This window comes from Macrobrachium nipponense, chromosome 11, assembly GCF_015104395.2.
Source record: "Macrobrachium nipponense isolate FS-2020 chromosome 11, ASM1510439v2, whole genome shotgun sequence".
Classification (NCBI taxonomy): Eukaryota; Metazoa; Arthropoda; class Malacostraca; order Decapoda; family Palaemonidae; genus Macrobrachium; species Macrobrachium nipponense.
Genome location: NC_061087.1, coordinates 52882960 through 52897022, shown reverse-complemented (window position 1 = coordinate 52897022; position 14063 = coordinate 52882960). Strand labels below are relative to the sequence as shown.

Here is a 14063-nt window from a genome sequence, read left to right as displayed (position 1 = left end):
GTTGATTAAAGTAGTTACAAAACTCTACTGCTGGGAATTTCCAAGGGGGAGATACAGATGCCTTCACCGGTAGTACACATTATGGAAGAGTCATGGAGTTCTATTTGACAACGTCTGTGAGAGAGAGAGAGAGAGAGAGAGAGAGAGAGAGAGAGAGAGAGAGAGAGAGAGAGAGAGAGAGAGAGAGAGAGAGAGAGAGAGTAATTGCTGTGTGGATAGTTCACGACTGAACTGGCTGCTGGCGAGTTCTGAGTTGTCTGCTGGTGCTGTTGGAATTGAGAGTTCTGTGTCCTGGAGTCAGTCTTTGGTGAGAGCTGGTGATAGTAGTGTTGGCAGCATTCTATGAAGAGAGTACCAAGGCACTGAAAGTCAGTTTTGTGTTTTATTGATTTGTTGTTACTTGTTAAGATGATATTGTTTGCTTCGCAGTTGTTGTGCCTGTGTTGTAGATTTGTTGTGCTTATGAGTTCCTGTTGGGTTGTATGTGAGTTGTTATGGTTGAGGGTTGTTGTTGGGGAGCTGATGCTGTTGTGAGTTGTTGAGGGTTGTTGTTGGTGAGCTGTTGTGATTCCTTGGTGTTGGGTGTTGCCTTTTTGTGTTGTTGTTTTTTGTGTTAGTGATTGTTTCTTCAGTGGTCTTTTGTCGTGGTTGTATTCCTTGTTTGTTGTTGTGTTGAGTTGTGGTTGAGTTCCTTGTTTGTTTGCTGTGTTGTTGAATTATGGTTGTATTCCTTGTTTGTTTTTGGGTTGTGGTCCTTGGTTGCTGCGTTGTTGTTGCTGTGGGGTTGTGGTTCTTGGTTGTTGTTGGTATCTCTGCGACCTCGACCAGCAGACAGACCAGCATAGCCCTGGAGTATCTGGAGGTGGGTGAGTACATGTGTTTGTGTTTTTTTTTGTTCTGTGTGTAGGTATAGGTCAATTGTGCTGTGTGTATTCTGTAGTGTGAAGAGGAAAGTCTGATTGAGGGTGGGTTTGGCGGCTGGATTGATTAAGTTAATGGGGGGGGGGGGGGGGGGGGGGGGGGGGGGGGGGGGGGGGGGGGTGGGGGAAAAATTTGCCAGCTTGTTTTTTGAGCTTGTGATCCTGCCACATATTTTTTGCCACCCAAACAGGGACTGTTGGTGCGGCAGCTGCAGGATGATTGGGTAGTGAGTTGTGTGATTGGTGGAAAAAGTGAGTATGGAAGGGTTGAAGGAGGAGTTGCGACTGGCAAGGGGAGCTAAGGAAAGATTGGAAGTGGAGAATGAGAGGATAAGGGTAGAGTGTGAGGAGCTGAAGAGCGAGTTAGAGGAAATGAGAGGAATGCTAAGGAGTGCGAAAGTGGAAATGAAAGATGAGGTGAAAGGAGCAGAAGAGAGAATGGTTGAGAAAATGGACGAAAAATTCGGAGTAATGAACGCAGTTCAGGAGATGATGAAGGGATTCATGGGAGAGGGAGCAGTAGGAGGTAGGCCTACTGGGTCTTGTGATGGGCCAGGAGTGGTAGAGAAAGTGGGAGAGCGAGTGGATGAGAGTATGAGTGACGAAGGTGATTTGGTTGCGACAGGTAAAGGAAAGAAGGGGAAGACACAGGATAAGGATAAACCTGAGGACAAGAATAAGAAGGGGGCTGAGGAAAAGAAGATTAAGGGAAAGAAGGTTAGTAAGGGTGACGGACAGGCTGAGACTAGGACTGAATACATTGGGGAGGGCTGAGAGTGATTTAGATAGTGGTGAGTGGAAACAGGTAGGTAGAAAGAAGAAGGGTAAGAAGAACATAGTCAAGAGTATGGATGTGAGTATGGAAGTGGATTCGCTGTATTCGGAAGAGGGAAAGAACGGTCAGAATGGAAGTAGCGAAAGTGAGAGTGAGTAGGAAGACGAAAAGCTGTGTATATGAGAGAGGTACCCCGATGTCCACAATATGAGGAATATGGTAGTAGGGACATAAAGGACTTTTTTAAGGAATATGAGAAGTATTGTGAGGCTAAGTAAGGGGATAACATCTGGGCAAGAGAGTAACTTTTTGACGGGATTTTTGTTGAGTATGTATGTGTTTGGTTGCTTTGATTGATACTGGGTGCAGTGTCAATGTTCTTTTTAAGAATGGATGTGACAAGTTGCGGAGTGAGTGTGAAGTTGGGGAGTGTAAAGGGGAGGTGCGAGGAATAGGAAATTTAGGTATGCCTGTGGTGGGTGTGGTGCGTGAAAATGTAGAAATTGGAGGAGTAGTGGTTGATGAAAGTGACTTTTATGTGATCAAGGGAGTGAGTGATAAGTATGATATGTTGTTAGGGTATGGGTTCTTGAGGAAGTGTGGGATGGTGGTCAGTCCAAGAGCGAATATGGTTGAGTTGCATATGAAGGGGAACGTACATGGAGAGTTGTACTTGGGTAGGAATGGGGAGGTAACCAGTAAAATAAGGAAAGGGGTGCCATTAATTGCAAAAGAGTGTAAAGGTGTCGCGAGAAGTCGGAGAAGTTGTTAGTGTGAAAGTTGTGTGGTCGGATAGTCTTGGGATTGTCAAAGGTGACAGGTGCACATATATGGTTGAGGGTGTGGATGCGAACAAGTTGGTAAGAGCAAGTGTGCATGTATACAATGGGATTTTAGATATGGAGAATCCGCAGGTTTTAGTAGCCTCATTGCCAAGTGTTAGGAAAAAGCGAGTGCGAGGTATACGTGAAGACGATTGTGTGGGGTTGCTATACACGTTGGTGAGTACAGATGACGAAAGATATGTTGAAGTGCGGCAGATGATGACAGGTAGCATGACAGGTGACGACAATTTGGAGTATGATGAATTGAGAGGATGAGTTAAGGTCGATGAGAATGTTAGTGACAAAGAGAGGAGGTGGTTGATGCAGATGGTGTGGGATAGGCAGGGTGCGTTGAGTCATGGTGGCGAGGATTTTTGGGGGTCTAAGCTTCCTGAATTCAAGATAGTTTTGGAAGACGATACCCCCATATCAGCGTCCTCGACACTTTTCCCCACCTATTACCCGAGAGATTGAGGAGCAGTGTGAGGAGCTTGAGAGAGTAGGAGTGATAGAGAGGAGTGAGAGTGCTTGGATGGAATAGCCCCATAGTCCCTGTACATAAGCAGGATGGAAGTCTGCGGATGTGTGTAGATTATAGGAGGGTGAATGAAGTGTCTGTGAAGGAGCAATTTCCGATGAATGTGGCGTCTGGTTGTGTGTACAAGATGCAAGAGATGAGAGTGTTTACCAAATTAGACCTGAAGGGGCTATTACCAGATGCCTCTTGAGGAGAGGAGCAGGGCTGTTACTGCTTTTTCAAGTGGTATTTGCCACTACCAGTTTAAACAGTTGAGTTTTGGGTTGGCTAACGCGCCTGCTGCCTTTCAAAGGGCAATGAACGGGGTTTTGGCTGGGTTTGATAGAAGGAAGGTGACTGTGTTTATAGATGATATTTTGACTGCGAGTGAAACTGTTGAGGAGAATATGGAGCTGCTTGAAAAGGTGTTAGAGCAGTTGGAAGAGGTTGGAGTGAAAGTGAAGCTAGAGAAGTGTTTGTGGTTGGCTAGGGAAGTGGAATTTCTTGGTCATAAAGTGAGTGCTAGTGGCATAAGGAAGAGTGAAAAGTTTGTGGAAAAGGTAAGGGAGTTTCCGCGTCCCCAGACCGTGTGTGAGTTAAAGGAGTTTTTGGGGTTGATTGAGTTTGGGAGGAAGTTTGTTAGGGATTCTTTGGGTATAGGGAAGCCGTATGACTGATGGCAGAAGAAAAAATTGTACTAAGCTAAGGTGGGATGAGCGAATGGTGGGAGCATTTGACAGATTGAAAGAGGAGGCTGCTAGAGATGTCACCTTGGCTTTTCCAGACTATAGGAGGACATGAGTGAGCTGAGTTGTATACTGATGCGAGCAAGGTTAGTATGGGAGGGTGTTTAGCACAGATGCAAGAGGTGAATGGGGAGGAATAGTTGAGAGTAATTGCGTGTGTAAGTTGAGTAATTGCGTATGTAAGTAAAGCTTTTAATAATGTGGAGTGGAAGTATTCAGTGGTTGTGAAGGAGCCTGCAGCAATAACGTTTTGTGTGAAAGCATTGAGTGTTTTTGTATGGGGTAAAATTTATCATCCGGCCAGACCATCGGCCATTAGTATATGATCAAGAAGGAGTGTGTGAATGCTAGGATCGCAAGAACAATTGAAGATTTGAATGAATTTGATTTTAGGTTAAGAGTATGTGCGAGGGAGTGAAAATGTGATTGCTGATGCAATGTCTAGGATGCATGGTAGGGGCAATGGTGTCATGAAGAGTGACTGGGGTTCGAATGTGGTGCCTGGGGGTTTGGTTGTAAAAGAGGTTTGAAGGGGGTGGCAGAGTGTGTGAATGTTTGTTTTTGGCATTGAAAGACTTGGAGGGGAGAGGTCTGGTTGAAGAGGTACCTGGTAGTGCAAATGAGTTGCGAGTGACATATACGGAGGAACAAGGTGGGGAAGAGGAAATGTTGCATAAATTACTGTTAGCAGTAGCTGAGTTGTTTGGAATAAAGATGTTTTTGTATTTTGGATGGGACAGACCGGTCGAGTATTGAGGGAGGATAAATACAGGTAGTGAGCATGAGGTTTTGAGGATTCAGTGCACGGAAAACAGTTGATTGGTTGGTTAGGAAAGAGGACTATGAAGGGGTTTTGAATTAGGAGTAGCTGGGGAGGTAGCTGAGGATGAATGTGGTGAGGATGACTGTGATGTGGATAACCAGGTGGACGTGGCAGTGAATGAGTGTGTGCATGGGACACGAGGGGAAATGGTGGCGATGGTCAGAATAAATGATAGTGAATACTGTGGTTTGGTTGATACGGGGGGACAAGCTTCCTTGGTGAGTGGGTCAGTGGTGAGTGAACTGGAGAGATGAGATAGGGAAGTGAAAGGCGGTGTACAAGTGTGTGGATACAAGGGTTGGGACAAGGAAGTGCTTTAGTGTGGGAAGAGGTGCAGTTAAAGGTTAGGTTAGGAGATTTGGAAGTTGTATATAACTTTATAATCATGAGAGAAAATGATATGTCAGCTTGCTTTTTGATAGGGATGGATTTTTTGAGGATGCATGATGTAAGCATAGATATAGGAAATGGGATTCTTGGTAAGGGGGGGTAGCACAATAGCTAGGATTCAGGATGGTAATTTGTAGCAAACTTTGTGGGGGTGATTGATATTGCTAGAAGTGAGAATGAATTGTTGAGTGAGGAGGAGATTGAGGAAATGCAAGATAAATGCTTGGAGATAAGTATGTTGTGGCAGTGTGTTTTGGGGGGAGTACGTGTGGAAGATTGGCCGCGTGAGTTGGATGTGTATAAGAGGGTTGCTAAATGGTTTGTAGTTTGTAAAAACATAGTGTACCTTTTGCATCAGGAAGGGTTGTATGACAGGGAAGATTATGTACCAGTTTTTTCTGTTAAGTCAGCATTGAGTATGTGTTTATTGGTGCATGAATAAGTTGTGGGAGTTCATGAGGGAGAGATTGTAAGTGCCTGGGTTGAATAAGATTTGTGTGGATGTGGCTGTTACGTGTGAAGACTGTCTGAGGGGAAAGTATCAGTGTGTGCATGCAAGTCCGCCTGTGTTGCGATTGCAGATGAGAGCCATTTGAAATACGTGATTGATTGTGTTTCATTGCCAAAGACTGTGAGGGGCATGTGGGAATGATTGTGATGGTGGATCACATGAGTAAATTTCCCTATGCGGTTCCCATCAAAGATAAGAGGAGTGAAACTGTTGCGCAGATGGTGGGGCAAGTGATGTTGCCTATGCATGTGTGTAAGCCGGCAAAACTGTTGAGTGATAATTGGCCTAAGTTGTGGGGTGAGAATTTCAAGAAATGTTGAAGGAATGCATACTACTCTGAATATGCCCAGTATAATGGTTTGGCAGAAAGGACTGTTAGAACAATGACCGAGATTTAGCGAATGATGAGTAAAGGCGACAATGACTGGGATACGTATGTAGGACGTGCAGTGTGGGTATATAACTCCACACTGCAGAAGAGTATAGGTATGTCTCCTTGTAAGTATGAGTTGAATTTTGAAAGGATTGTTAGGCCGCAGTTGGGCTCGTCAGAGAGTGATCAAGACTTTTGGAAGAAAGCGAGTGAAAGGTTTGAAAGTTTTAGGATTGGAGATTAGGTGTTGAAAGAGCTGGTTGAGATGGGGAGAATGAATGTGAATAAGGTGTGAATAAGGTAAGGGAGAAATATGAAGGGCCTTTTGAGATTTTGGAAGTGGGACAGAGTGAATTGAGTTATGTGTTGGGAAACTGCGATTAGAAGGGGGTGTGGATGAGGTTAGGGCACACCATAACCAGCTCTGTAAGTGGAGGGAAGTACCGCAGTATGTTCAAGAGAATGCGATGAGTGAGTGGTTGAGGGGGAATAAATGTGAGCCAAGTGTCAGTGAGCAAATGGGTTTGGAAGATCGGCAGTTGGTGTTGGTTGAGTATGGAAGAAAGCAGAAGGTAAGGAAAGGGAATGAAAGGGAGAAACGTGAGCTGCATGATAGAAGGGTTAGTGTTAGGGTAAAAATGGTGGATAAGGCATGTAATGCGGATGACTTTGAGGGGAGGAATAATACATATAGCGTGTGTGGGTTTGAATTGTCAGGGTTTAGTGGTTTCACCAAGAAGGGAATCAGGTGGTAAGGATGTGGTTGGCAGTATGAATGAGTCTCTTCAGGAGTTTGGCAGGAGTGTAAATGAGGTAAGTGATTTGGTGGCAGAGTTACGAGAGATATTCGGACAAGAGTTAGAAGGGGTAGATGAGATAGTGAGTGGGATTTGGGAGGAGAGTAGTGAGGGAGATGGTAAAGGGAGTCTGACTGGAAGTGGTCTGGGAGAAGTGGATGGTGGTGTAAATGAGTGAGGGCCCTCAAACAAGATCCAAAGGGCCTATGTACAAGCATCTGTGGGTGTTGCGGAAGGCTATTTACTGTGGGTGTTGTGAGTGTAAGGAGAGGTTGTTAAATGTAACAGAGGAGAGAGAGAGAGAGAGAGAGAGAGAGAGAGAGAGAGAGAGAGAGAGAGAGAGAGAGAGAGCGAGACGGGAGAGACGAGGAAGAGAGAGAGAGAGAGAGAGAGAGAGAGAGAGAGAGAGAGAGAGGGTGTAATAGCTGTATGGATAGTGATTGAATTGGCTGTTGGTGAGTTCTGGAATGTCTGCTGTGTTTTGGAGGCGGTCTTTAGTCAGAAGCTGTGATAGTCAGTAGTGTTGGCAGTAGTCTGTGAAGAGTGTTGAAGGTACTGAAATTCATATAAGTAGTGTGTTGTTGATTTGTTGTTGGTTGTTATTATGTTTGATGTTAATTGATTTGGAGCTGTGGTGCCTGTACTGGTTAGATTTTTTGTGCTTGTGAGTTTTGTAGTTGTTGTGGTTGTTATGGTTGAGGGTTGTTGTTGGTGAGCTGTTGTGATTTCTTGGTGTTATTAGTGGGTGTATGTGTTGGCTTGTTATGCCGTTGATTTTTGTTGTTGTTAGTGATTGTTTGTACAGTGGTCTTTTGTTGTGGCCGTGTTCCTTGTTTGTTGTGTTATTAAGTTGTGGGGTTGTGGTCCTTGGGTGTTGTTTGTTTGCTGTGTTGTTGAAGAGGCCAGTGCACCAGCCAAAGCTGATACTATTTCCAAAGAGTTTCGCACATCAACCAAGGATGATGTTGCAGTCGTAGACATTCTAATTTGAGGTTTACCCAAGTTGTTTTTGCTGCTACTTTCTGTTACATTGGATTTTTTAATTTTTCCACCTGTTCTAAATAAATTTGAAGCAGTATTCGAATTAACTTTCCTCCTCATTTGTTGTCTATTTGCAGCAACACTTGCAAAAGACACCCTGGTCTTATATATTTGTTCAGCACAGGCAGTCCCTGGGTTACGATGGGTTCGGCTTACGACGTTCCGAGTTAAGGCGCTTTTCAATTATATTCATCAGAAATTATTTCCAGGATTACAACGCCAACAATGCTCATCTGGCAGAAGAAATATGACATAAAAAATGCAAAATAATCAATAATTGAAGGTTATTTTGATGAAAAATGCAATAAGAATGCAGTTTACATAGTTTTTAATGCACCCAGACCATTAAAAGAAAGGTTTTCTTAGGATTTTTGACAATGTTCCGGCTTACGACGATTTTCTACTTACAACGCGTCTCAAGAACAGAACCCCCATCATAACCCAGGGACTGCCTGTACTATTCTTCTGGCTTCTGTAAAAGTAACTTTCTCAAGGACTCTAGTATATTGTACTTCTTTTTCAAAAAGGAAAACATCACATGAGTTCGAGGATGACTGGTGTGCTTCCCCACAATGAATGCATTTTGGTTCAGCATGGCAATCACCATGCTCAACTTCTCCACAATTTATACAAATTGCAGGGTTTCCTTGCAACTTGGATTGACAGGATCCAATTATATGCCCATATTCCTGACAGTAAAAACACCTCTTGGGTCTCGGCACATACCATTTCACTTTATATCTGTACAATGTTTCTTAAACAAAATTTGGTAATTTAGATGAATTGTAAGTTAATAATGACTGTGGCATAAGACACATGCCCCATTTACGTTCTTTTTTAGTCTTTCCACCTTCAATACCCCCTGATCTTCAAGTTCATATTCCAGTTCCTATTCAGGATGAATAGTAAGATGAGGAGCATATATAATTCCTTCGGTATGATTGAAGGTATCATGTGGTTTACATTCACTCTGAACTCCACCCAGTAAACTCAAGAAATTTCAATTTCTCACTTTCTTCTAAAGATCTGGTGTCTACCAAAAGTTTATTTCTACCATGTGGCAATATCTTAGGTTCCCTCCCACAGCATTTTACAATATCCCTATGTACTACTTCAAAATTTTCATAACTTTATCCTCAAAGGTAATATTTAGATATTTATCAAATTCATTAGGTACACATCCTCCAGATTCTTCTAAGGAGGGACAATAGTACCATGAATGTTAATTATAGTGTCATGTTTTTTTTCATTTTTACATTTATCTACTGTTGTTAGAAAAATATAGTCCTCAGACTGACCCATCACTTGGCTTCTAGAAACCACATCTTTCATTGGTCTAAAAGACATTTCTGTCGTTGAATGTCTGTTTAATAGGTCGTTTTCTAACTTCAGAACTGAAATTTCTGTTCTGTTTCTAAGGTTAGAAACCTTGACCAACTTCCACTCCCAAAGAGGGAGTCGAAGTGGGTCAAGGTTGAGTCAAGACGATATTTACCTTTTTGGGTTTTTTTTGTTCTGGAGTATAAGGTTCCAGTGTGATAACATTAGGATTTGTTTTTTTATTTTTCTGAAGAAAAGTTGTCAGAGGAGGCTCCAGTGTTGTCATTGTCAACTGTACCAAGTTGCTACCATCAAAGGTCCCAAGAGTACTAACAAAAATAAATAAACCTGCAAATCTTAAAAAGATATCATCAGCCTTTCATGGAGTTTATTCTTCCACCAATGGCACAAGTGAGATCAGACTCCCAAATGCCCGCATCCCTACCCAACCCCACAGGAGATGGCACAACATAATTAGAGTGGCCCAAGTGTATGCCAAAACCCATTGCTGTGACTGAGAGTATTTCAAGAATACAATCATACCTACCATAACCATGTTATGGGCAAACTGGATAGAATGCCAAAAGTCCTATCCACAGAACCTGATCCCCCTGTAATCTGTGGTCCAGCCCTGAAGAATAGTTCCGCTCTTGAGCTACCATCTGATATCTCTCAGGTCCGAACATTATCAGGCAGTTGATGGTCCTGCTACAGTTCCCACTATTTACCTTTGGATATAAACCCATTCCGAGCTATGATATCTTTTCCTATTTATCAGGTCCAATGAATTTGAGCAAAAGTGTACAATTTCCCAAAAATTAATCCAAATAAATATCTAACGATGTATGGGACTCTTGAATTTGAACCCAGGAACTCCTGGGGTTCGAGAGCCCCTCATCATGTCAAGGTGGTCCCAAGTCCAGGGGGAGTAACAAGACAAACAGCTGCTTAAAAATACATCAATAATTTCCCTCTACCATTGTCTTTTTCGGAAATCTAAAACATGTAAAGAAGCATTGCAACTGTTTATTTACCTAGTAATTGTAAAAACCACTCCATATGGTGCTGTGTTGCATATGAATTTCCATCTCTACTTTCTCCCCCCACATTACGACAGAGTGCTTGTTCAACTCTTGATGTGCGGCATTTTCTCTGGACCATGTTCCTCCTTGTTGATGATTTCTCTGACAATTCAGAAATGTGAAAAATATTCTTGGGATCACATCGAATCTTCTTATTGGCCCCTCTTGATGTCAATGTATCGTTGCCACGTTTCTGAAACAAATAGTGAGAGACACCCTTATTTTACTACCCATTATAATGAACGAACTGCCTAACATGCAAGACAATGACATCTAATCTGCTAAAATACTAATTCACAGAAAAAGTTAATGCGTAAACTGCCCAGGCCACCCACCCCCCGCCCCAAATAAGAAAACATTAACAGCACACACAAGTCAAAACAAGTTATACTAATGATACTTGAAACATTGCAAGTTGAAATTAATGAACAGATAAACCACAAAAAACATTTAATAAAGTTTCACACAAAATTCACTCCCATGGGCATAAGAATGAAATATTTGAATGAAAATTTTACTGAAGATCAACATTGAGATGAGTCACAAAAATGCGTATTACTCATCAACGCTTAAAACCAGTGAAATAACCTCCCACAGCAGAGGCTATAGTAGCACTGCTTCCTATAATATAAAGAAACTGACTGACTGAGATAATCTTTACCAAACCATCAAAACTATTCTTAATGACAAATAAGCGCTAACATATACTTCCTATTTACACACTTCAAGATATTAATCTAAAGGGTGACTAGTATAATAATTACAAGGTATTTTATACTAACACTAGTAAAGTTTTAAAATTTTGTAAAAATTTTGAGTAAATGAAAAAATAACAAAATTATGGAATAGAATACTAATAAAATGTGCAATTTCAATACATCACGAAACAATAAAACTTTACTGAAGATGATTCCAGATAGCTTAAAAAAAACAAGTGACTGACTTATCATAAGCTTCTCCATTCATTGTTCCTACCTTTATGTATAATCTGGTGTTTACAGTGCTATTTCTATTCACTCCCATTTAATTATTGATCACTATTTCCTATAACTTCTCTCTCTGCCAGCTGATTCCATCTGTTCACTATATCCAAGCTGAAGATTGTACTTCAATTAAGTGGAAATTATTTTAGTGTTAGCTGGGAATGAAATTCTTTCTACGACCCCCACCCACCCAATTAAGTAGTTGATCTGTTTGTTTGTTTGTATGGTGTTTTTACGTTGCATGGAACCAGTGGTTATTCAGTAACGGGACCAACAGCTTTACGTGACCTCTATCACCAGAAATAAATATCTGACCCTTAAGTGGAATGCTCGAAAATTGAACTCGCAGCCAATGAGGTGGCAGGCCTAGACCAAACTGACACGCCACTGAGGCGCCCAAATTAAGTAGTGTCAACTCAAGCGTCATCTAGAACTTACAATCAGTTTGTGAATAAATTCTATATTTTTAACAAAAATCTTGTTTTGGCTTATGTATTTCTTAGTTTTAACTATTATTAAGTGTTTTGGGAAAGTAAATCCACAATAGTATGTCTTTGATTTTGTCATTTAAAACTAGCTGTACCCGGCCAAGCATTGCTGTGGCTCAGTCTGGTTAAATGGAAAAGATAGAAAACAAAAAGCTTCTTTCTCTTACTCTCCCCAACCATCACTGTCTCTTTCAATCTTTCTTCTCACTAATACCAACTCTCTCTCTCTCTCTCTCTCTCTCAAACAACTGCTCTTCTCTGTCTCTGTCTCTCTCTCTCTCTCACTCATTTTTTCCCTTTTTCTCCTACCTAACACTCCCTCTACTCTCTCTCTTCCTTTCCCTCTCGCTCCTTTCTCCTACTCTCTCCAACAATCAGTCTCTTTTCCTCTTTCCTCTCACTAATAACAACTCTCTCTCCTCCCAAACACCTGCTCATCTCTCTCTCTCTAACACTCCCTGTCCTTTTACCTCTTTCTTTTCCCTAACACCCTGTCTACTCTCACTTCCTTTTCCCTCTCATTCTCCTTTGGTCAACCCCCTTCTCAAAGTCCACCCTCTTTAATGTCACTGATGTTTACCCTATAGTATCATTCTTTTCCAAATGATACCTAATTGTATTATTCTTTTCCAAATGATAAGTCATATGCAGAAATTATGTAATATAAATTTGTAAAGTAGCTAAGTTAGGATGAAACCCATTATAAATACATACGTATTCAAATGCAATGTGTCAAGATTTAAAAGCAATTGGTGAAGAACTTTCAGATTTAAGATTTAGAACAAACGAACATTTACATTTTCACTTATATAGATATAAAACAGAAAGATTTGATGACCTGCACGGTCCTCCTTGACAAGGAGGACTGTAAAGGTCATCGAAAGCTTTCTGCTTTACATATTAAATAACAAAATCAAACAGACATACTAATGTGGATTTACTTTTCCATTTTATTGCAACATGTGATTATGAGCATCTTTGAATTAAGTGTTTTAATAACACCATTATAATGCCATCTTTTTACTCATTGTGTAACATTAAAATTTTTTGCTGCAGCTAAGTTAACTGGTGCAGTGACTGGTGTGATTTTTGTGTTGGCATAGAAGTTAAGCATAGCAACGAAGACAGCAAGTTGAAATGGCAAAGGGTTATTTGGAATGTTGGAAATATGCAAGTTTGTTATTATATGAAAAAGTGTAACCAGACCACTAGGCTGATTAATGAAGAATGAACTTTAAAATAAATATGCAAATCAACATATGCTCCTACACTGGAATACATACACATTAAATACTTTTACTCACGTTTCCATCCACACAATAAAACTAAATAATGTAACGATGAAAATCTGAATTAGTTAAGATTTTTAAAACATGGATTTGTTTATTTATTAGATGCCTCGTGGGCTTTACTATTTTCATAAATTATTTTTATATCATATCAATTAATTTACAGTTCCTCATGAATATTAAAATTGGGACAATTGAAAATGTTGTATACTCTGAAAATTTCACAAATCGACCTACAGTATTACCAAAAGTTGAAAACCAATGTTGCTTATATTTTGGACATTCACATAACACATACCTGTTATGATCACTTTGCATTTGGGATATGGGTCACGTGGGCCGCACATGAAGTGTTCATGTGTCAAGCAAGTAAGGCCTGTTTGAAGACGTCAAAAAATGACTTGGCGTTTGTCTCTCTCTCTCTCTCTCTGGTATGATCTACTCCATTTTCTAACACACAGTTTTATTTGCTTCAACTTATCATTTTTAGGTTCTTCATTTCATTTATTTTGCCATTCATTTATTACTATATCTATTTTTACCTGTACATAAAATCATTAATAAAGATATATGTATCTGATCTTATCATATGTGCTGCTTCTCTACCTCCTTCATCAACTGCTTCATTTTCCTTAACCACTACATGGGATGGATCCATCATATTTCTATATTTTTCAAATTATTATACCCCTCAAAGATTAGCACTGGGACCATATAGGCCATTTAGTATGATGATGAACAAATTAAAATGAACTTAAAAACACATATAGACACATGCTTTCATACTTGAATACATACACATAATACCATATAGTACATTGACTAATGCTTAAATACACACTAGAGGTATATTAGAATTCAGAATTAGAGAAATTATATTTTAAGTTTTTTTAATTCGACAAATGCCACAAGGGTTTTCGTGCTGTTATTATTTGCTTATTTTTATATTTGATGAATTAAATCAAAGTTCCACATAAACATAAAAAGCGGAATGACTGAAGATGTAAAAAGATTCTTACAAAATTTCCTTAATTGATTTATTTCCAAAAGTTGAGTCTGCTTGTCATATTTTGGACACACCCAACAAATGTCTGACAGGTATTATCACCTTGCACTCTGAGCATTTGGGAGGCAGGTCATGTGGGTTGCTCATTTAAGTGTCCATGTGTCAGAAGAGTACGACC

General features: G+C 40.5%; 1 protein-coding gene across 2 annotated transcripts in view; it reads right to left on the bottom strand.

Annotated features, from left to right (window-relative positions):
* Positions 1-14063, bottom strand: part of LOC135205894 (uncharacterized) — a 330705-nt gene that overhangs the window by 206383 nt on the left and 110259 nt on the right. For both annotated transcript variants that reach the window (XM_064237117.1, XM_064237116.1), the window contains exon 3: positions 10072-10312. In XM_064237117.1, the coding sequence (XP_064093187.1) occupies positions 10072-10312 (241 nt within the window). The remainder of the gene's footprint in view (positions 1-10071; positions 10313-14063) is intronic.